The 22645-nt window shown below is 39.8% G+C and overlaps 1 protein-coding gene across 2 annotated transcripts in view; it reads left to right on the top strand.

Moving 5' to 3' along the window:
- The first annotated feature begins 165 nt into the window (after nt 1-165).
- The window catches only part of ACAA2 (acetyl-CoA acyltransferase 2), a 35090-nt gene continuing 12610 nt past the window's right edge, over nt 166-22645 (top strand). Inside the window, exons 1-4 of one of the 2 annotated variants that reach the window (XM_055559255.1) lie at nt 166-325; nt 9151-9317; nt 15860-15988; nt 20659-20775. In XM_055559255.1, coding sequence (XP_055415230.1) covers nt 310-325; nt 9151-9317; nt 15860-15988; nt 20659-20775 — 429 coding nt within the window. In that variant the 5' untranslated portion in view covers nt 166-309. The remainder of the gene's footprint in view (nt 326-9150; nt 9318-15859; nt 15989-20658; nt 20776-22645) is intronic. The other variant, XM_055559256.1, reaches the window with a different exon arrangement.

The following is a 22645-nucleotide window of genomic DNA, read 5'->3' as shown; positions in this document are numbered from 1 at the left end:
TTTTGAAACAGAGGGAATCTCTAAAAACAGTGAGATGGGGGAAAGAATCCGCTCACGAGGAACGTTTTCCAGCGGGGAGGCCTGTCTCCTCTCAAGGTTTTTGGCACCATTGGTTCCCACCCGGTGTGGCGCCAAGAGGGGCGACGCGGGGCCCAGAGGGGAGCGCTCAGACAGGCCCTCCAAAGTAGGGGAAAGGGCAGGGGCGTAGCCTCGCTGGCACCGCCCCGAGCACTTAAAGTCGGGCGTGGCGGGCTGGACCGCGGCGTCGCCGCCGAGGACCCGAACGCTGCCGCTCGCCTGCCCGCCGCCATGGCCCTGCTCCGAGGTGAGCGCCGCGGCCCCGCCTCTCGCGCCCCTTCGGGGGGCGGGGGCAGGACATCGGGTGTCGGCGGGGAGTCGGGGTCTCTTTGGTTGTAAAAGGGGACTTGATTAAAAAAAAAAAAAAGCCAATCCGGAAGCATTGTTTGAGTTTAGGAGAAACCATACGTGCGAGGCGAAAGGCATTGCCCACCACGGTTTTGCTTGCTCCTGACCTCGAAGGTCCTTTCCCTTCTCCGCGCGGTAGTGACCCTCCTAGTTAGAGGTCAGCTGTTGGCAAGACCGGGGCGGGGCCCCCTAAGCGCGAGGCGACCTGGGGCGGAGGGGTGCCTTTCAGACGAGCTGGCGGCCCTCAGACCTGGTCACAGGGTGGGCAAGGCTTAGAAGGAATGAAGATTCTCTTGGCGTCGTTGAGAAACCTCTGCCCGAATAACCTGCACCCGCCCCCTCTCCCCAGCCCCAATGCTTGATGGCGTTCTGTTGGAGAACCTGCTTAAGCCCTTTCCCTTCTCTTCTTTCTGACTCCAGAAAAGTGCCGTCCCAGAGTACATAAATTCTGCCGTTACTTTTTTTTTTTTAAGTATGTAAATTCCCTTTTCATAGCAAATGGTCACAGTCAGTGGAATTTTCAAGACTATGACAGCCTTGTCTTTTGTGTCCTTAAAAGAACCTTCAAATGAGACTCATATATCAAGGCCTTGGGAAAGAAAACACTTGGTAGGAGCTAAGAAGCGAGGTTCTGGTGGTCCAGGGCCCCAAGGGCTCTGTAAAGGTTTGATTCTGTACTGGTTTGATTCTGGATTCTAAAGAAAGCAGCTTGCTACCTAGAAGAATAATGCGGTCTAGTTTCCAGTCTGTCCCCATTTCCTCAGGACTGTGAATCTCCCTGTGTAGCAAGGAGAGTTTAAGACCACTTAAGAGTCTTATGGCAGAGATCTAGGCAACATCAAATGATGGTTTTGATTCGAGTGGGGGGCAGTGGGATTAGGGAAAGGGGGGAGGGATGGTTTGAGATAGATTTGGAGGTGGATTTGACACAACTTGGTGATCGGTTGGAGTGGCAGGTCTATGAGAAGGAAATGCCAAGAATGACTTCAGGTTTCTGGTTTGAAGAACTGAGTTCATGATAGTCCTTAGGGAGTGAGGAAAATGGGGGAAGGGATAGAGTTGGAAGAGAATATTGAGGTGCTCAAGTGCAGATACCAGGTAGACAGTTGGTTAGGGGGATCTGGAGCTCTGACAAGCCAAAATGACATGTGAACAGTTCCGGTGGAAAATAGATATTCTGAGGCAAAAAGATTTGTCAGTGCTCTTTCCAACTGAATTTCATACAGTAGCATACTTATTTTTATTTTTTGACGGTGTATTCAGGAGACCCAAATTATTTAACAGCTGCATTGTCATGAGCTATCTTCCTTAAAAGGAAATCATAATTTTATTGATTTCTCTGTTTACTGTTTTATCAGTGATTCTTACCACTTTTAATACAAACTCCTTTGAAAATTTGATGAAAACTATGTAAGGAAAGAATGTGCATCAACACCTGCATGGAGGAAGTATGAAGTTTATCACTTTGGGACACCATTCACTATGATGTTAAAGTTAGTGATCATACTTTTATACGTTTCCCTGTTTTACAGTTGAGGACACTGATGTCCAGAAAGGTGGACTGGCTTATCTATAATGGTAGTTAGTGTTTTGGTTGTTATTGGTTAGTTAGAGGGCTTCCCTGCTGGCTCGGCAGTAAAGACACCACCTGCAGTGCAGGAGGTGTGGGTTCAATCCCTGGGTCAGGAAGATCCCCTGGAGAAGGAGATGGCATCCCACTCTGGTATTCTTGCCTGGGAAATCCCATGGCCCGAGGAGTCTGGTGGGCTGTGGTCCATGGGATTGCTAGAGTTGGACACAACTTAGCGACAAAACCACCATCACCACCAGAATACAGATGGGCTCGTCTCTCAAGAAACATACTAAGTGCTTGCAGGACTATTGAGTAAGAGAGAAAGTTTGACTAATTCTTGTAAGGAAAAGGACACATTTAAATGGGAACAAAATTGACTTTGGTAAAGATTGTCATTAATCAGATTTCTATTTTCAAGTAGAACCAGTACCCAGGTTTTTTACTAGCACCCATCTGAGGACTTGGTTGGAAGGTTGCCCCCAACAAATAGTAATTCTCTTACTGTTCCTTAGCTTTGCTGGGAGTGTTTGTACAGCCTTGCAAAGCATGTTGGTGGGCTGCCAAATTAATCCTGCAACTGAGGCGGGTACAGAAGCAGCAGTTGTCCTTGCTAGCTTTGTATGCTGTCAGCAGTTGTTGTGATTAAATGGGTAAATATTTTCCTAACAATGTAATAGAAAAGAAGGCAGAATTCCTCTTTATTTTCTAGTGTTATTTTTTCCTCTATGGTCACATTTGCCACCTTGCCAGGCCCTTTTTTGACATTTCTGACTCATTATGCCTTGGATTAATCTGTCTTTTCACTGTCTTTAGTGGAAATCTTTAGCCCCTGAATTTCCAAAGTCTTTTAAAATACTTAGATGTTAGTTTGGTTAATGATTGTTAGGCTTTAGACCTTTTAACATGCACACAAAATTGACATCAGATCAGATATTAATAATTATTGCCATGGTATCCAGTTTATGAAATGGGGAAAAAATCGCACATACCAGATTTTTTTTTAATAATTTTTTAAAATGCTTAATAGCATTTTCCCCATTCAAAATCATTGTATTAGTTCAGTGTTAGCCTTACTCCTTCTAACTTTACAGTCTGGGAGCACCAAGGAAACAGATGTGATGTGAGGAAAGGGGAAATTCTTGCTTTTATTTTTGTTTTCACACACACACACACACACACACACACACTATTTTGTAGGTTTCTCATATTTTACCATTAGAACTTCCCACACGAAAATGCTTTCTTAGATTATGAAGTACAAGAAAGAAACCTATGAATGGAAATTTATGGAGAAGCAAAGGAAGTTTGCCTTCATTGTTTCTGAAAAGCCAGGGTTCATTCAAATCATTTCTGTGTATGTAATGTCATTTTTTCTGGTTTTTGAGATTTTCACATTCTCTTTAGTTTTGAGAAGTTTGGCAGTGTTGTACCAGGATGAGTGTGTGCGTGTGTTTTGCATGTATTCAATTTGGGGTTAACTGAGCTTAAATCTGTACATTTATCTTTTAGTTTTATAGAAAAGTTGAACACAAGGTACAGAGCATTCCCATACACTTAACTCATCCCACTCCATTATCCCCTATTATTAACAGCTTTCATTAATGTGGTATGTTTGTTACAGTTGATGAACCAATACTGGTACATTATTTTTAACTAAAGGTCATAGTTTACATTAAGTTTCATTTGTTGTGTTGTGTAGTCCTATAGGTTTTGATAGATGTATAATGACATATATCTACCATTATAGTACCATAAAGAGTAGTTCTCCCAACCCCTGACAGCTGCTGGTCTTTTTACTGTCTCCATAATTTTGCCATTTCTAGGTGTTATATGCTGCTGCTGCTGCTAAGTCGCTTCAGTCATGTCTGACTCTGTGCGACCCCATAGACAGCAGCCTACCAGGTTCCCCTGTCCCTGGGATTCTCCAGGCAAGAACACTGGAGCGGGTTGCCATTTCCTTCTCCAGTGCATGAAAGTGAAAAGTGAAAGTGAAGTCGCTCAGTCCTGTCCGACTCTTTGCGACCCCGTGGACTGCAGCCTTCCAGGCTCCTCCATCCATGGGGTTTTCCAGGCAAGAGTTACCGGAGTGGGGTGCCATCACCTTCTCCGAGGTGTTATATAGTTGGAATCATATAGTGTGTCATCTTTTCAGATTGGCTTGTTTCACCAGCAGTATGAGTTTAAGTTTCTTTCATGTCTTTTCATGACTTGATACCTCATTTCTTTTTATTGCTGAATAATATTCCATTGTATGAATGTACCATAGCTTATCCATTCACCTACTGAAGAACATCTTGTCTGCTTCTAAGTTTTGGCAGTTATGAGTAAAGCTGCTATAGACATTTGTGTGCAGGTTTTTGTGTGGACATGTTTTCAACTCATTGGGGTAAATACAAAGGAGTGTGATTACTGGATCATGTGAGTAGCATATGTTTAGTTTTAGGTTTGGAAGAAACTACCACACTCTCTTCCAAAGTGGCTGTACCATTTTGCATTCCCAGAATCAGTGGGTGAACTTCTTTTGCTCCACATCATCACCAGTGTTTGGTGTTGGCAGTGTTTTGGATTTTAGTTGGGAGATGGAATCTCACAGTTGTTTTAATTTTCAGTTGCCTAATAACACGATGTCAAGCATTTTTTCATATGGTTATTTGACATTTGTATAGTATCTTTGATTAGCACATTTTTATGCATTTTTAGCTGGGTCATTAATTTCTTATTGAGTTTGAAGAGTTCTTTGTATATTTTAGATACACATATCTTTGTATATTTTAGATATACATACAATACTTATCTGATATCCTTTATCAGATAAGTATTTTGCAGGTATTCCCTCCCAGTCTGTGGCTTGTCTTTTTGTGCTTTTAATTGTGTCTTTTGAAGAGTAGAAGTTTTCAGTTTTAATAAAGTCCAAGTTTTTCTTTCTTGGATTGTGCTTTTGGTGTTGTATCTAAAAAAGTTATCACCAAGCCAAACCAGAAGTCCCCTAGGTTTTCTCCTTTGGTATCTTCTAGGAGTTCTGTAGATTTTGCATTTTATATGTAAGTGTATCCAGTTTGAGCTAATCTTTATGAAAAGCGTAAGGTCTGTCTACTTTGTTGTTGTTTGCATGCGAATGTTCAGTTGTTCCAGCACCACTTACTGAAAAGACTATGGTTTTTCCATTGACTTGCCTTTGACTTTGAGGTCAATTGCAGTAGACTTTGAGGTTCTACCCATGTTTTTTGTTTTTATTTTGTTTTTCCCAATATTTTTCCCTCTGTTCTTCAGAGTACATAATATCTGTTTATCTATTTCAGAGTCACTGACTCTTACTCCATTCACTTCCATTCTGCTACTGCACCCATTCAGTACACGTTTTATTTCAGGTATTTTTCCGTTTTAGAATTTTCACTTTGGTTTTTTCCTTTAATTTTCTTTTTCTTTGTGGAGCTGTCTGAGCCCTTACTATGAACATCTTTTTCTGTATATTTTGGAACATAGTTATGAGAGACTACTGCTTTAAAATCCTTGTCTACAAATTCTAACATCTGGGTCATGTTGAAGTCCATCTCTGTTAATTGTCTTTTATCTTAAGGATGAGTTGCACAGGCATACCTCATTTGCTTGTGAATTGCAGATACTGCAGATTTTTTTGTTTGTTTTTTACAAGTTGAAGGTTTGTGGCAGTCCTGCAGTCAAGCAAGTTATTTGTGCCATTCTTCCTACAACATTTTCTCCCAAAATGTATTACATTTTGATTCTCACAATGTTTCAAACCCTCCATCAGCAAAAATATTACAACTTACTGAAGGCTCAGATAATGGTTAGTATGTAAATTTTTTAGACATAATGTTGTTGCACACTTAATAGGCTGCAGTACAAATATAACTTTTACATGCATTGGAAAACCAAAAAATTCATGTGACTTGCTTTATTGCAGTAGTGTGGAACCAAACCTGTAATACCTCTGAGATATGTTTGTATCTTCTTGTTCCTATGTGGATTAATTTTGGATTGTGTGGTGGACAGTGCAGATGAACCATGGTAGAGACTGAATTCTGCTACTTTCCAAAAAGTATTGACTTATTTATTGTTAACTATTTATTTTTGTAGACATTTAATTTGGCTGAACTCAAACTGCTTTCCTCATAGCTCAGTTGGTAAAGAATCTGCCTGCAATGCAGAAGACCCTGGTTTGATTCCTGGGTCAGGAAGATCCACTGGAGAAGAGATAGGCTACCCACTCCAGTATTCTTGGGCTTCCCTTGTAACTCAGCTGGTAAAGAATCCACCTGCAATGCCGGAGACCTGGGTTAGAACCCTGAGTTGGGAAGATCTCCTGGAGAAGGGAAAGGCTACCCACTCCAGTATTCTGGCCTGGAGAATTCCATGGACTGTATAGTCTCTGGGATCACAAGAAATCGGACACAATGAGTGACTTTCACTTCTCTTCAAACTGCAAGCTCTGTCTGCCCTGTAGAGGGCAGCAGCTCAAAGCTAACTTTAATTCATTTCGCCTTAGCGGAGGTACATGTAGTTGGCCCCACAGGTACATGATTAAGGATTCAGCTGGATATTTGGGCTCCCCACTGTGGTCCTTTACTTTCACAAACCCCCCTCAGTTCCCTGTAGCTGTGATTGCTGCAAACTCAGTTTTCTTATTCTTCAAGCCAGCAAGACTGAGTTTTTTAATTCTAGCCATTCTATTCAGTGTAGAATGCTGGCCTTCAAGTTAACAACTATAAGCAACTTGAACATTCACCATGTGCTATTCCCTTTTTCCATATCTACACTTCACTTGCCTATTTTTGTTCATTTTCTGGGCACTTGAGGAAGCCATTCTTCTCTGTCGTCAGTGTCTACTGGAGTTGGCCAAATAGGAGCATACTAGGCGATGACCAGAGATAGGACTGTACCAAAATTAGGAAGAAAGCAAGCAAAGGGGAAAGAAAAATGAAATAAACACTGATATGAAAAAAGGCTGAGACTGTCAATCAAGGAGGATTAGAGGACATTTATGGGAAGGCATGGGCTTCCCTGGTGGCTCAGTGCTACAGAACTCGCCTGCCAATGCAGGAAACAAGGGTTTGGTCCCTAGGTCTGTAACAGCCCCTGGAAGAGGAAATGGCATCCCACTCCAGTATGCTTACCTGAAATCCCCATGGAGAGAGGAACCTGGCTGGCTACAGTCTATGGGATCACAAAGAGTTGGACATGACTTAGTAACTGAGCACGCAGACGGGTGTTATTCTGAGTGCCACAGAATAACCCATCTATCAGAGGAAAACATTTGTAATGCACTAAGCTAATATTTTGCTTCCCTGGTGGCTCAGTCGGTAAAGAGTCTGCCTTCAGTGTGAGAGACGGGTTCAATCCCTGGGTCGGGAAGATCCCGTGGAGAAGGAAATTGCAAACACTCTTGCCTAGAGAGTTCCATGGACAGAGGAGCCTGATGGGCTGCAGTCCATGGGCTCGCAAAGAGCTGGACATGACTGAGTGACACTTTCACTTTAAACTAATATTTATGGCCTTTTGTAAATATCTGAATATTTTATCTTTAAAGAACCAATCAGATCTGTTCTAAATTGTAGTTATGTATGTTGCTCCTAACATTCTTTTAGACTGTAAATTTCTCAAAGTAGAAATCAAAGAAAAAGCTGGAATTTTTTTTAGGATAGGTTTAGTTTGTTCTATCAAAAGAGATCCCTAACATAAAGGAGAATTGTGTATCTGGGCACAAACCCATTGTTAAAAAGTCTCATAGTTTCTTGGCAAGATGTGGAAATGTGTGCTCAGATTGTCTTTGAGAGAATTTAGCCTATGTAAAGCATAAAGCCTGAAGTCTGTCATACAGTAAGTACCCCCGATATGTTGACTATAATATTTACCTTGCAGAGTTGTTTGGGAAGATTAGATATTATATGACAAGTGACGAGATGTCTACTGCCTAATAAATGTTAATGTGATGAAGCAGCTGTTAACTGATGTTGTTCCCCAGAATACAGGCTTTGCATTTTTGCATTTTGCTACTCTAGTGGGTGCCACTCACATCCTAGTCCTTGTAGATTTGTTAAACGTGACTTTTTTTTTCCTTTGGTGGCACTAGAGTGCCTCGAGAAGGGGCAGTTTGTATCTGTCTATACAGGGACACCAATTGAACCAATAGTGATACTGCAAATTTGTAGTCTTTGTATTAATAGATGTATAGATAATTCCTCGGTATCCTTTGTGGTTAGGTCAAATGTAGGAAACTTTGTTATACTCTGACAAACATTAAAATAGGGATATTAGTGAACGAGAGTGTCTTTAGAAAAAAACAGCCAGAATTAAAGAATTATTGAAAGGATACTTTTTACGTACTTCAGAAAAGAGAATTTAGGTCTGGGGAATTTTACATGTTAGCTGACATCAGGTACTGGAGGGGCTACCCATGATAACAGCATATCTATTTTGCCTGTTTTATTCTAAGAGTAACAAATAATAGTTCCAGTTATTTGAAGTTTGCAATCTGAGTCATCCTCTGACTCTAGAAGCAGTGACATATATAATACAAATTCAAAGCAGCATATGTTCTAGAAGCTATATAAATTGAGTTTGGGATGCATTTGGATAGAACTGGGATTGGTGGATGGAAGATTTGGTAAGCCAAGCCAGTTCAGTATGAGAAAAAAATCATTAGTTTCTATTGCCCGTTCATGGTAACACTGCTTCACACAACAGAGCATGCCTTTAGCACAAGTTAGAGAGGACCTTTCATCAGAAATAGTCTGGAGGGCATTCATGGTGTGACTGCTTGGCCTTCAGGCACCTTTAGATGGGAGATTCTTTGATTCTGTGACTAAGCAATATATTTCAGCAAATAGAAGCATTTCCATTTTAAACAAATCATCAGCAAATAATCAGTTTATAAAAATGTCCAGCCAACATGGATTTGCATTTGCATCATAGCCTGCCGAGCAGTTCTTGGTGCCACATGCAGGTATTGATCAAAATGATAACCCTTAGGACTGCTTGTGTGTGTGTGAGACCCATGCTATGTATTAAGCGACAGAGATTTTCAGTCATTTAATTGAAAATTGTGCTTTATAGTAAAGTTCACAGTGAATTATTTAAAGCATGTTAGGGATGCTGACGAATCTTTACTTGCTTATAAATTCTCCTTGCAATAGGTGTGTTTATCGTTGCTGCTAAGCGGACCCCCTTTGGAGCCTATGGAGGTCTTCTGAAAGACTTCACACCTACTGACATGGCTGAGTTTGCTGCCAGGGCTGCCTTGTCTGCTGGCAAAGTCTCACCTGAAGCTGTTGACAGTGTCATCGTAGGCAATGTCATGCAGGTTAGTAGGGCAGAAGGGAAGTGTTCACTCCTACTGCTTTCTTTTATCAGTTTCTAAAAATAATTCCTTTAACATGTCATAATGGTGTACTAGTTAATAATAGTTAAAGGTATTCATAATTTAAGCAATTCCCTGACCCCGGAAGCAGTGGCATATATAATTCAAAGGAGCATATGTTTGGAAAGTACATATCTGTCTGGGACTTGGGATACATTTCATTGTTTCTTAAATAACAGATTAATTTCCTTGATTTACTTGAAGTAAATTGGTTCTCTCTGTGTGCCACCTGGGGAGAATAGCAAGACTAAGCAATGCAATACGTCGTCTATAATTTCTTACACACAGTAGAAGCTTGGTCAATGTTTGTTGTGGGAAATGAGAAGCTCTTTTACCCTCTACCTTGCTATATATGGCGTACAAAATAGATCATTCATTTGCAGTAATTGAAAGCTGAATATGCCTTCAAAGTGCAGTCAAGATATGGGGGTGCTCTCACTCTTCCCACACCTCATTGATGGGATGGAGGCCCTACATTTAGTGCTTTGCCACCACCAGTGCGTGTGTGCTAAGTCCCTTCAGTCATGTCTGACTGTGCAACCCTATGGACTATATAGCCCACCAGGCTCCTCTGTCCATGGGATTCTCCAGTCAAGAATACTGGAGCGGGTTGCCATGCCCTCCTCCAGGGGATCTTCCCAACCTAGGGATTGAACCTGCATCTTAACATCTCCTGCATTGGCAGATGGGTTCTTTACCGCTAGCCACCTGGGAAGTCCTGCCATTGACAGTACTAGAGCCCCAGTCGCTGTTCATCTGGCTTATGAGGTGTTTCCAGACTGGGTGAGACGCCTTGAGACTACTGCCACCTCCTCCACTGCATGCTTTCAGCTCTTAGAGCTAGGAGAAGGCTCAAAGAGAGGTGCACAATTGTCCCCTGTGAATAATACTGCTTTGAACATCATGTACAAGTTTCTGTGCAGACACAGGTTTTCATTTCCCTTGGGTGTATGCCTGAGTGTAAATGCTAGGTTATATGTTAGCTCTACATTTAGTTGTTTCAAAGCTTTCAGATTGCTTTCCAAAGCAGCTGAACATTTTACATTCCCGTCTACAGGGTATGAAGGTTCCACTTTCTCCACATTCTTGTCAACACTTGTTATTGTGTGTCTTTTTTTTTTAATTACTGTAGCCATGCTAGTGAATGTGAAGTAGAATCTCACTGTGGTTTTAATTTGCCTTTCCCTGATGATTGATGATACTGAACATAATTTCATGAGCTTGTGTCCATTGCTATATCTTCTTGAAAGTGAAAGTGAAAGTCACTCAGTGGTGTTTGACTCTTTGTGACCCCATGTACTGTACAGTCCCTGGAATTCTCCAGGCCAGAATACTGGAGAGGGTAGCTATATTCCCTTCTCCAGGGGATCTTCCCAACCCAGGGATCAAACCCAGGTCTCTCACATTACAGGTGGATTCTTTACCAGCTTAGCCACAAGGGAAGCCCAAGAATACCGGAGTGGGTAATCTATCCCTTCTCCAGTGGATCTTCCCGACCTGGGAACCAAACTGGGGTCTCCTGCATTGCAGGCGGATTTTTGGAGAATGTCTAATTAATATCCTTTTCCCACTTTTTAATTAAGTTATTTGTCTTTTCATTATTGATTCATAAGTATTGTTTTTATATCCTAGATACAAGTCCCTTAACAGATAACATGATCTGCAAATATTTTTCTATAGTTGATTATCTTTTTATTTCTTAATTATATCCTCTAGAGTATGAAAATTTTGAATTTTGATGAAGCCCAATTTTGGTTGTTATTGCTCAGGCTTTTGGTGTCATTATCTAAGAATCTATTTCCAAATCTAAGGTTGTGAAGATTTATTCCTATGTTTTCTTCTAAGTTTTAGCTCATACATTTAGGTCTTTGGTTTATTTTTATTTAATTTTTATATATGTTTTGAGGTACAGGTTCAAATTCATTCTTTTGCTTATGACTATCCAGTTGTTCTAGCATCATTTGAAAAGACTCTTCTTTCTCCCATTGGATGGTCTTGGCACTGTTATTGAAAATCAGCTGACCATAGACACGTGATTTTATTTTTTGACTCCACATTCTATTGCACTTATCTGTATGTCTATCCTTTATGTCAGTTCCACACTGTCTTGATTATCTTGATTATCATTGCTTCATAGTAAGTTTAGAAATCAAGAAATGTGAGTCTCCTCCTCAGTTTTTCTTTTCAAAGTTGTTTTGGCTATTCTGGGTCTCCTGCAATCCTAAAATATGAATTTTAGAATCTGTTTATCCATTTCTTCAAAGAAGTCAGCTACAATTCTGATAGGATTGTTTTGAATCTGTAGGTCAGTTGGCGGAGTATTGCCATCTCAACAGTATTAGTAAATTTTCTGAACTGTGAACATGGCATGTTTTTTGTATAAATCCTCTTTAATTTTTACAACAATGTCTTACAGTTTTCAGAATATAAATTTTGCACTTCTTTTATAAATTTATTCCTAAGTATTTTTTTCTTTTACATACTACTGTGAATGAAATTGTTTTCTTATTTAATTTTCAGATTGTTCATAGCAAGTGTATAGAAATGCAGTTGATTTTAAGAAAAAAGAAATACAGTTGATCTTTATATATTAATCTTATATCCTGAAACCTTGCAGAACTCATTTATTACTTCTAATGGTTTTCCAGTTGATTACTTAGGATTTTTTATATATAACATCATGTCATCTGAGAGCAGAGATAATTTTGCTTCTCCCTCTCCAATCTGTATTTCTTTTACTTTTGTATTTATTTTTCTTGCTTCATTACTCTGTCTAGAACCTCTGATGTTGAATAAAAGTGACAAAAAATGGATGTTGCTCTCTTTTTCCTGAAACTGTGGGGGAAAGCCTCTGGTCTTTCAGCATTAAGTATGGTGTTATGTGGATTTTTGTAGATTTCCTTTATCAGATTGAGGAAATTCTTTTTCTGTTCCTAGATTGTTGAGTGTTTTTATCATGAAAAGTTGTTAGATTTCTGTCAGTTGCTTTTTCTATGTCAACTGAGATAATCGTATGATTTTTGGTTTTTATTCTGTTGATACAATGTGATATATTAATTGCTTTCAGTTGATGAAACAACCTTACATTTCTCGATGACCCTTGCACTGATCATAATGTATAATTCTTTTTCTAAATTGCTGAATTCTGTTTGCTAGTATTTTGTTGAAGATTTTTATATCCATATTCATAAGAGATATTAATCAGTAATTTTTGTGATATCTTTGTCTGATTTTTTAACAGTATAATTTTGGCTTCAGGCTGAGTTGGGAAGTGATCTTTTTCTATTCTTTAGGAACAGTTTGTGAATTATTGGTATCTTCTTTAAATGTTTGGTAGAATTCAGTAATGAAGCCCATCTGGCTTTGTTTGTGAGTAGTGTTTTGTACTAATTAATTCAGTCTTCACCCCAAGAAAAAGAAATGCAAAAAGGCAAAATGGTTGTCTGAGGAGGCCTTGCAAACAGCTATGAAAAGAAGAGAAGCTAAAGGCAAAGGAGAAAAGGAAAGATATACCCATTTGAATGGAGAGTTCCAGAGAATAGCAAGAAGAGATAAGAAAGCCTTCCTCAGTGATCAATGCAAAGAAATAGAGGAAAACAATAGAATGGGAAAGACTAGAGATCTCTTCAAGAAAATTAGAAATACCAAGGGAACAACATTTCATGCAAAGATGGGCACAATAAAGGACAGAAATGGTATGGACCTAACAGAAGCAGAAGATATTAAGAAGAGGTGGCAAGAATACACAGAAGAACTATACAAAAAAGATCTTCATGACCCAGATAATCACGATGGTGTGATCACTCACCTAGAGCCAGACATCCTGGACTGTGAAGTCAAGTGGGCCTTAGGAAGCATCACTATGAACAAAGCTAGTGGAGATGATGGAATTCCAGTTGAGCTATTTCAAATCCTAAAAGATGACGCTGCACTCAATATGCCAGCAAAAGAAAGTGCTGCACTCAATATGCCAGCAAGTTTGGAAAACTCAGCAGTGGCCACAGGACTGGAAAAGGTCAGTTTTCATTCCAATCCCAAAGAAAGGCAATGCCAAAGAATGCTCAAACTACCACACAATTGTACTCATCTCACATGCTAGCAAGTGAAAGTGAAAGTCGCTCAGTCATGTCCGACTCTTTGCAACCCCATAGACTATACAGTCCATGGAATTCTCCAGGCCAGAATACTAGAATGGGTAGCCTTTCCCTTCTCCAGAGGATCTTCCCAACCCAGGGATCGAACCCAGGTCCCCTGCATTACAGGCAAATTCTTTACCAGCTGAGCCACAAGGGAAGCCGACATGCTAGCAAAATATGCTCAAAATTCTCAAGTTGGGCTTCAACAGTACGTGAACCATGAACTTCCAGATGTTCAAGCTGGATTTAGAAAAGGCAGAGGAACCAGAGATCAAATTGCCAGCATCTGCTGAATCATCGAAAAAGCAAGAGAGTTCCAGAAAAACATCTGCTTTATTGACTATGCCAAAGCCTTTGACTGTGTGGATCACAATAAGCTGTGGAAAATTCTGAAAGAGATGGGAATACCAGACCACCTGACCTGCCTCCTGAAAAATTTGTATGCAGGTCAAGAAGCAACAGTTAGAACTAGACATGGAACAACAGACTGGTTCCAAATCAGGAAAGGAGTACTTCAAGGCTGTATATTGTCATCCTGCTTATTTAACTTCTATGCAGAGTATATCATGAGAAATGCTGGACTGGATGAAGCACAAGCTGGAATCAAGATTGTGGGGAGAAATATCAATAACCTCAGATATGCAGAATGACACCACATTTATGGCAGAAAGCAAAGAAGAACTAAAGAACTCTTGATGAAAGAGGAGAGTGAAAAAGTTGGCTTAAAACTCAACATTCAGAAAACTAAGATTGTGGCATCTGGTCCCCTCACTTCATGGCAAATAGATGGGGAAACAGTGGAAACAGTGCCAGACTTTATTTTTGGGGGCTCCAAAATCACTGCAGATGGTGATTGCGGCCATGAAATTAAAAGACACTTGCTCCTTGGAAGAAAAGTTATGACCAACCTAGACAGCTTATTAAAAAGCAGAGACATTACTTTGCCAACAAAGGTCCGTCTAGTCAAGGCTATGGTTTTTCCAGTAGTCATGTGTGGATGTGAGAGTTGTACTATGATGAAAGCTGAGCATCAAAGAATTGACACTTTTGAACTATGGTGTTGGAGAAGACTCTTGAGAGTCCCTTGGACTGTGAGGAATTCCAACCAGTCCATCCTAAAGGAAATCAGTCCTGAATATTCATTGGAAGGACTGATGTTGACGCTGAAACTCCAGTACTTTGGCCACCTGATGTGAAGAACTGACTCATTTGAAAAGACCCTGATGCTGGGAAAGGTTGAAGGTAGGAGGAGAAGGGGATGACAGAAGATGAGATGGTTGGATGGCATCACTGACTCAATGGACATGAGTTTGAGTAAACTCTGGGAATTGGGAGGCCTGGCATGCTGCAGTCCATGGGGTTGCAAAGAGTCAGACACAACTGAGAACTGAACTGAACTGAACTGAACTCACTTGTTACAGTTCTATTCTGATTGTTCATTTTTCCTTGACTTGGTTTTGGAAGTTTATTTCTTTCAAGGCATTTTTCCTTTTCACCTAAGTAATTTATTGGGCTTCCTAGGTGGCACTAGGGTTAAAGAACTTGCTTGCCTGTGCAAAAGACTTAAGAGACGTGGGTTTGATCCCTGGGTTGGGAAGATCCCCTGGAGGAGGGCATGGCAGTCCACTCCAGTATTCTTGTGTGGAGAATCCCCATGGACACAGGAACCTGGCAGGCTATAGTCCATAGAGTGACAAAGAGTCGGACACCACTGAAGTGATTTAATATGCATGCATATAATTTATTGGCACACAAATGTTCATGGTGTTAGTTCTCAATATTCACACTAGTTATGTTTTGTATAGTTTGTCTGTTTTGTATATTCAGCACATAGAATATGCTGAATTAGCAACTGCTGAACAACTGTTCCCAGTGAAATGACAGTTCCTGTGAGCCTCCAGCCACAACGTATTTAACGGATCAAAAAATAACCTTGTTTTATGTGTGTTTCTATGTTAATAAAGCTTCCCTGGTTATTACAGTGTGCAGCCAAGGTTGCGAACCACAGTCTCAGATGCATCCTTTGGTAAAGCACATACTACTTTGAGACAGCCTATTACATTTTTAAACAACTCTGATTGTTATAAAATTCTGTATTCTCCTGAAGATTTAATATAAGAATTTCTCATACTTAGTTTGTTTAAAAACCAGTCAACCAAATTACAGTTTATATTCAAATCATTCACACTTATTGTATAAAATATGTTATACCTGTATGTATTATGTCATACCTTAGAGCCAAATTGTTTATAATTTTTTAAAGATTGTGGACATTTTAGTATATTTTGTCCTTCTTCTTGATTTCCTAGATTTATAGAGGCAATTCTTTTTCTTTTCCTTCTGTTCCAGAGTTCTTCAAATGCTATATACTTGGCAAGACATGTTGGTTTACGTGTGGGAATCCCAAAAGAGACCCCAGCTATCACTATTAACAGGCTCTGTGGCTCTGGTTTCCAGTCCATTGTGAGTGGATGTCAGGTAAGAGCAGCATTGACAGAATGTGGTCCACTGGAGAAGGGAATGGCAAACCACTTCAGTATTCTTGCCTTGAGAACCCCATGGACAGTATGAAAAGGCAAAATGATAGGATACTGTAAGAGGAACTCCCCAGGTCTGTAGGTGCCCAATATGCTACTGGAGATCAGTGGAGAAATAACTCCAGAAAGAATGAAGGGATGGAGCCAAAGCAAAAACAATACCTACTTGTGGATGTGACTGGTAATAGAAGCAAGGTCCAGTGCTATAAGGAGCAATATTGTATAGGAACCTGGAATGTTAGGTCCATGAATCAAGGCAAATTGGAAGTGGTCAAACAGGAAATGGCTAGAGTGAATGTCAACATTCTAGGAATCAGCGAACTAAAATGGACTGGAATGGGTGATTTTAACTCAGATGACCATTATATCTACTACTACGGGCAAGAATCCCTTAGAAGCAATGGAGTAGCCATCATGGTCAACAAAAGAGTCCGAAATGCAGTACTTGAATGCAATCTCAAAAACAACAAAATGATCTCTGTTTGTTTCCAAGGCAAACCATTCAGTATCACAGTAATCTAAGTCTATGCCCCAACCAGTAATGCTGAAGAAGCTGAAGTTGAACGGTTCTATGAAGACCTACAAGATGTTTTAGAACTAACACCCAAAAAAGATGTCCTTTTCATTATAGGGGACTGGAATGCAAAAGTAGGAAGTCAAGAAACATCTGGAGTAACAGGCAAATTTGGCCTTGGAATACGGAATGAAGCAGGGCAAAGGCTAATAGAGTTTTGCCGAGAGAACGCACTGGTCATAGCAAACACCCTCTTCCAACAACACAAGAGAAGACTCTACACATGGACATCACCAGATGGTCAACACCGAAATCAGATTGATTATATTCTTTGCAGCCAAAGATGGAGAAGCTCTATACAGTCAGCAAAAACAAGACCGGGAGCTGACTGTGGCTCAGATCATGAACTCCTTATTACTAAATTCAGACTTAAATTGAAGAAAGTAGGGAAAACCACTAGACCATTCAGGTATGACCTAAATAAAATCCCTTATGATTATACAGTGGAAGTGAGAAATAGATTTAAGGGACTAAATCTGATACATAGAGTGCCTAATGAACTATGGACTGAGGTTCGTGACATTGTACACAAGACAGGAATCAAGACCATCCCCATGAAAAAGAAATGCAAAAAAGCAAAATGGCTGTCTGGGGAGGCCTTACAAATAGCTGTGAAAAGAAGAGAAGCGAAAAGCAAAGGAGAAAAGGAAAAATACACTCATTTGAATGCAGAGTTCCAAAGAATAGCAAGAAGAGATAAGAAAGCCTTCCTCAGTGACCAGTGCAAAGAAATAGAGGAAAACAACAGAATGGGTAAGACTAGAGATCTCTTCAAGAAAATTAGAGATACCAAGGGAACATTTCATGCAAAGATGGGCTCGATAAAGGACAGAAATGGTATGGACCTAACAGAAGCAGAAGATATTAAGAAGAGGTGGCAAGAATACACAGAAGAACTGTACAAAAAGGATCTTCATGACCCAGATAATTATGATGGTGTGATCACTCACCTAGAGCCAGACATCCTGGAATGTGAGGTCAAGTGGGCCTTAGAAAGCATCACTACAAACAAAGCTTATGGAGGTGATGGAATTCCAGTTGAGCTATTCCAAATCCTGAAAGATGATGCTGTGTAAGTGCTGCACTCAATATGCCAGCAAATTTGGAAAACTCAGCAGTGGCCACAGGACTGGAAAAGGACTGGAAAAGGTTCATTCCAATCCCAAAGAAAGGCAATGCCAAAGAATGCTCAAACTACCGCACAATTGCACTCATCTCACACGCTACTAAAGTAATGCTCAAAATTCTCCAAGCCAGGCTTCAGCAATATGTGAACCGTGAACTTCCAGATGTTCAAGCTTGTTTTAGAAAAGGCAGAGGAACCAGAGATCAAATTGCCAACATCCGATGGATCATGGAAAAAGCAAGAGAGTTCCAGAAAAACATCTATTTCTGCTTTATTGACTATGCCAAAGCCTTTGACTGTGTGGATCACAATAAACTGTGGAAAATTCTGCAAGAGATGGGAATACCAGACCACCTGACTGGCCTCTTGAGAAATTTGTATGCAGGTCAGGAAGCAACAGTTAGAACTGGACATGGAACAACAGACTGGTTCCAAATAGGAAAAGGAGCACATCAAGGCTGTATATTGTCACCCTGTTTATTTAACTCATATGCAGAGTACATCATGAGAAACGCTGGGCTGGAAGAAGCACAACCTGGACTCAAGATTGCCGGGAGAAATATCAATAACCTCAGATAATGCAGATGACACCACCCTTATGGCAGAAAGTGAAGAGGAACTAAAAAGCCTCTTGATGAAAAAGTTGGCTTAAAGCTCAACATTCAGAAAATGAAGATCATGGCATCTGGTCCCATCACTTCATGGGAAATAGATTTATTTTTTTTTATTATATTTATATAGTTTATTTTTTGGGGCTCCAAAATCACTGCAGATGGTGACTGCAGCCATGAAATTAAAAGACGCTTACTCCTTGGAAGGAAAGTTATGACCAACCTAGATAGCATATTCAAAAGCAGAGACATTACTTTGCCAACAAAAGTTTGTCTAGTCAAGGCTATGGTTTTTCCTGTGGTCACGTATGGATGTGAGAGTTGGACTGTGAAGAAAGCTGAGCACCAAAGAATTGATGCTTTTGAAGTGTGGTGTTGGAGAAGACTCTTGAGAGTCCCATGGACTACAAGGAGATCCAACCAGTCCATTCTAAAGGAGATTGGTCCTGGGTGTTCTTTGGAGGGAATGATGCTAAAGCTGAAACTCCAGTACTTTGGCCACCTCATGTGAAGAGTTGACTCATTGGAAAAGACTCTGATGCTGGGAGGGATTGGGGGCAGGAGGAGAAGGGGACGACAGAGGATGAGATGGCTGGATGGCATCACTGACTCGATGGACATGAGTCTGGGAAAACTCCGGGAGTTGGTGATGGACCTGGAGGCCTGGCGTGCTGCAATTCATGGGGTCACAAAGAGTCAAACACGACTGAGCGACTGAACTGAACTGAGAGGAAATGCCTCACTTCAGTGTAACATCATGTTTTTAATTTTATAGTATTTATGAAGAGAGGTCAATATTTGATTTTTCTTGGAAAAATATTCATAGAAAGAAAATCATTTTTTGGATATATACATTATGAGCATGCAAGAAAATCATTTCATAAAAGCTAGTGATGAACCCTGGAAACACCATGCTAAATGGTATAAGCCAGTCACTAAAGGACAAATACTGTCTGAGTCCACTTATATGAGGTCCCTAGATTGGTCAGATTCATAGAGACAGAAAGTAAAATGGGGATTGCTGGGGCCAGTGGGGAAGAGAAAATGGGGAGTTAGTCTTTAATGGATACAGGGTTTCATTTTGGAAGCTGATAAGACTTCTGGAAGTAATGGTAGTTGGTTGCATAACATTGTGAATGTGCTTAATGACTTGCGCAGCTAGAGTTGATTAGAATGGTAAGTTTTATGCTATGTGTATTTTATCACAGTTTTTAAAAAGCTAGTCATGACTCATTTTTATTGAGTGCTTCCTATGTGCCAGACATAGATTTACATTCAGTGTCTCACATAATCATCACAATAGTCCTATGAGGCAAGAACTGTTATTCCCATTTTATAGGCAAGGAAATTGATTATTAAAGGCATTAAGTTTACTAAGTTGTAGTGGCAGAATCTGATGCCAGGTCTACAAGAGTTCCAGGTAAGGCAGTTCAAAACAGTGAATAAAGACTATAAGGTAAGGAAGGGAGTTGGAGAATTTAGATGATGATATGAAATGTATTTTATTATAAAGGTACTGAATAATACTGTTGGTCAAAGGACAAACTAGTATCTCTTCGAGGGATAGTTGAGCAAATAGATTTCCTCCCTTGAGCATAGGAAAAGGGACACAGTAAAATTTAATTTGTCAATGTCTTTATGTTTTCAAAGTCTTCATCTTTTATTACAAAATAAAATGAAAGATAAAACATATTGTAATGAACAAGTTACTTTCACATTTATTTATTTCTGTTACAACATATGTACCCTGATTTTCCTAGCAATCATTTTAAACATTGGGCTCCTGGAGGATTGTTATTTGGGGTTTTTCTGAGAAATGCAAATAGTGGGAAAAATTGGAGTAAACAGATTCCTGTTTATGACTACCATAGGTTAACATAGTTTTTATAAAGCTGGTCTACTTCAAGTCCATTGATTAATGGGATAGATTTTACTTTTGCCTTTTTAATGGCTTATTCTTTTATCTGCTGGCAATCTGTACATTTATACTATAATATCTCTGCTAGTTTTCAAGATGTGTATTGAGTTAAGAATTACCATTCTTTGTCAAAATGTAGGTAGGATTTGTTACTTCTGCATAAATGATTGAGAAGTCTGCTAGCTTTTTTCCTCCTTGTATCTTGGGAATGAATATTTTACATTCGCTTTGAAATCACTTTTATTTCCCTTTGAGACACTGTAATGTGAACATTTGACTGTAAGAAGGGCACTTATTAGCTTCGCTGTTGGTTTACTGCTTAATACATATTTCCGTCACAATAAAAGGATTTTGGTGGTGTTGTTTGTTTGTTTTTAAATAGGAAATTTGTTCTAGAGACTCTGAAGTTGTCCTGTGTGGAGGAACTGAAAGCATGAGCCAGGCTCCCTACTGTGTCAGAAATATTCGTTTTGGAACTAAGCTTGGATCAGAGCTCAAGGTTGGAATCATTAAAATTTTTAAGAATTATTTCTATGCTATTATACTGTAATTTTAATAATACCATTTTGGGGCAGAGAAAAAAACTTAAACCAGTTCTGTTAATAGGGAGTTGGCAAGATATGAATTATTTGAAATCTGTAAACTATTTCATAGTTGTTGATTTTGACATTTTAACTCACATAAAATTTGACTTTATCTCAGCACACGTCTGCTAGTGTAATTAACACTTGGGGAGATGAAGCAAGGGAAGTAATGGATTAAACAGATGGGTAAAGATTGAATTAATCTCTCTACTGAACAACTGGTAAGCCAAATAATTAAATCTTTGCCATAATTAATGGAAATTTTATTTCTGGAGCAATCTCCATCAAATAGATTTCTTCTTTACCAAAGAAAACATTCTCTTGAAATAGGTTATAGTGTCCCAAGTCAGTCAGATAAACAACAGTCCTTTATGAACCGCCTGAGTAGTACTGTTAAGAGTGATAGTGTGCTGTCCTTTTTGCATCAAAGGGCCAATGACATTGTATGTTCTTAGGCTTTCCCAGTCATAATCTTTGATTTATCCTGTCCACCCTGTTTCTCACCTGGCCTTTTTGAAAGTTGAACTGAATAACACTTAAATAATATGAGATAATATGTAAGATTCCTAATACATTTGAGAAAACCTTTGGAAAGACAGGTCAACAACTCAAAGGGTGACAAGGCAGTCTAGAAGAAACAGGTGGGGCCCATTTATCAGAGACTAACTAATTGGATAACAAAACCCAGCCTATCCCGGGCTTTTTTAGTCTCACAGTAACTGGTAGAACCTGCTATTGCTGCCACTGGAGGTGTGGGATGGAAAAAAGAGCACAGCTATACTCTTTCTGAGGGTGTTCATAACTGCCTTACAGAGGTGGCTACAGGGAAACGTTGCATGAGAACTGAAGTTTCTTACGAAATGGAACCTTGAGGGTTTAAGCTTTGATTGTAGGATGACTTCCTACATTCTTACCCTGCACATTTAGCACTGTTGGTCCTCCTTAGAGCCCTGTGTTTAGAGCAGAGAATGTGTGCATTTTATTATGGTGTTTTTATTTTTTATTTTTTAATTAATTTATTTTAATTGGAGGCTAATTACTTTACAGTATTGTAGTGGTTTTTGCCAAACATTGATATGAATCAGCCACAGGCATACATGTGTTCCCCATCCAGAATCCCCCTCCCACCTCCCTCCCCGTCCCATCCCCCAGAGTCATCCCAGGGCACCAGCCCTGAGCACCCTGTCTCATGCATCAAACCTGGACCGGCGATCTGCTTCACATATGATAATATACATGTTTCAATACTATTCTCTCAAATCATCCCACCCTCACCTTCTCCCACAGAGTCCAAAAGACTGTTCTTTACATCTGTGTTTCTTTGGCTGTCTCGCATATAGGGTCATCGTTACCATCTTTCTTTTTTTTTTTTTTTTAAATTTTACTTTATTTTTAAACTTTACAATATTGTATTAGTTTTGCCAAACATCGAAATGAATCCGCCACAGGTATACCTGTGCTCCCCATCCTGAACCCTCCTCCCTCCTCCCTCCCCATACCCTCCCTCTGGGTCATCCCAGTGCACCAGCCCCAAGCATCCAGTATTGTGCATCGAACCTGGACTGGCGACTTGTTTCATACATGATATTTTACATGTTTCAATGCCATTCTCCCAAATCTCCCCACCCTTTCCCTCTCCCACAGAGTCCCTAAGACTGTTCTATACATCAGTGTCTCTTTTGCTGTCTCGTACACAGGGTTATTGTTACCATCTTTCTAAATTCCATATATATGCGTTAGTATACTGTATTGGTGTTTGTCTTTCTGGCTTACTTCACTTTGTAT

The sequence above is a fragment of the Bubalus kerabau genome, chromosome 21, assembly GCF_029407905.1.
Source record: "Bubalus kerabau isolate K-KA32 ecotype Philippines breed swamp buffalo chromosome 21, PCC_UOA_SB_1v2, whole genome shotgun sequence".
Lineage (NCBI taxonomy): Eukaryota > Metazoa > Chordata > Mammalia > Artiodactyla > Bovidae > Bubalus > Bubalus kerabau.
This window is presented reverse-complemented; position numbering and strand designations above follow the sequence as displayed.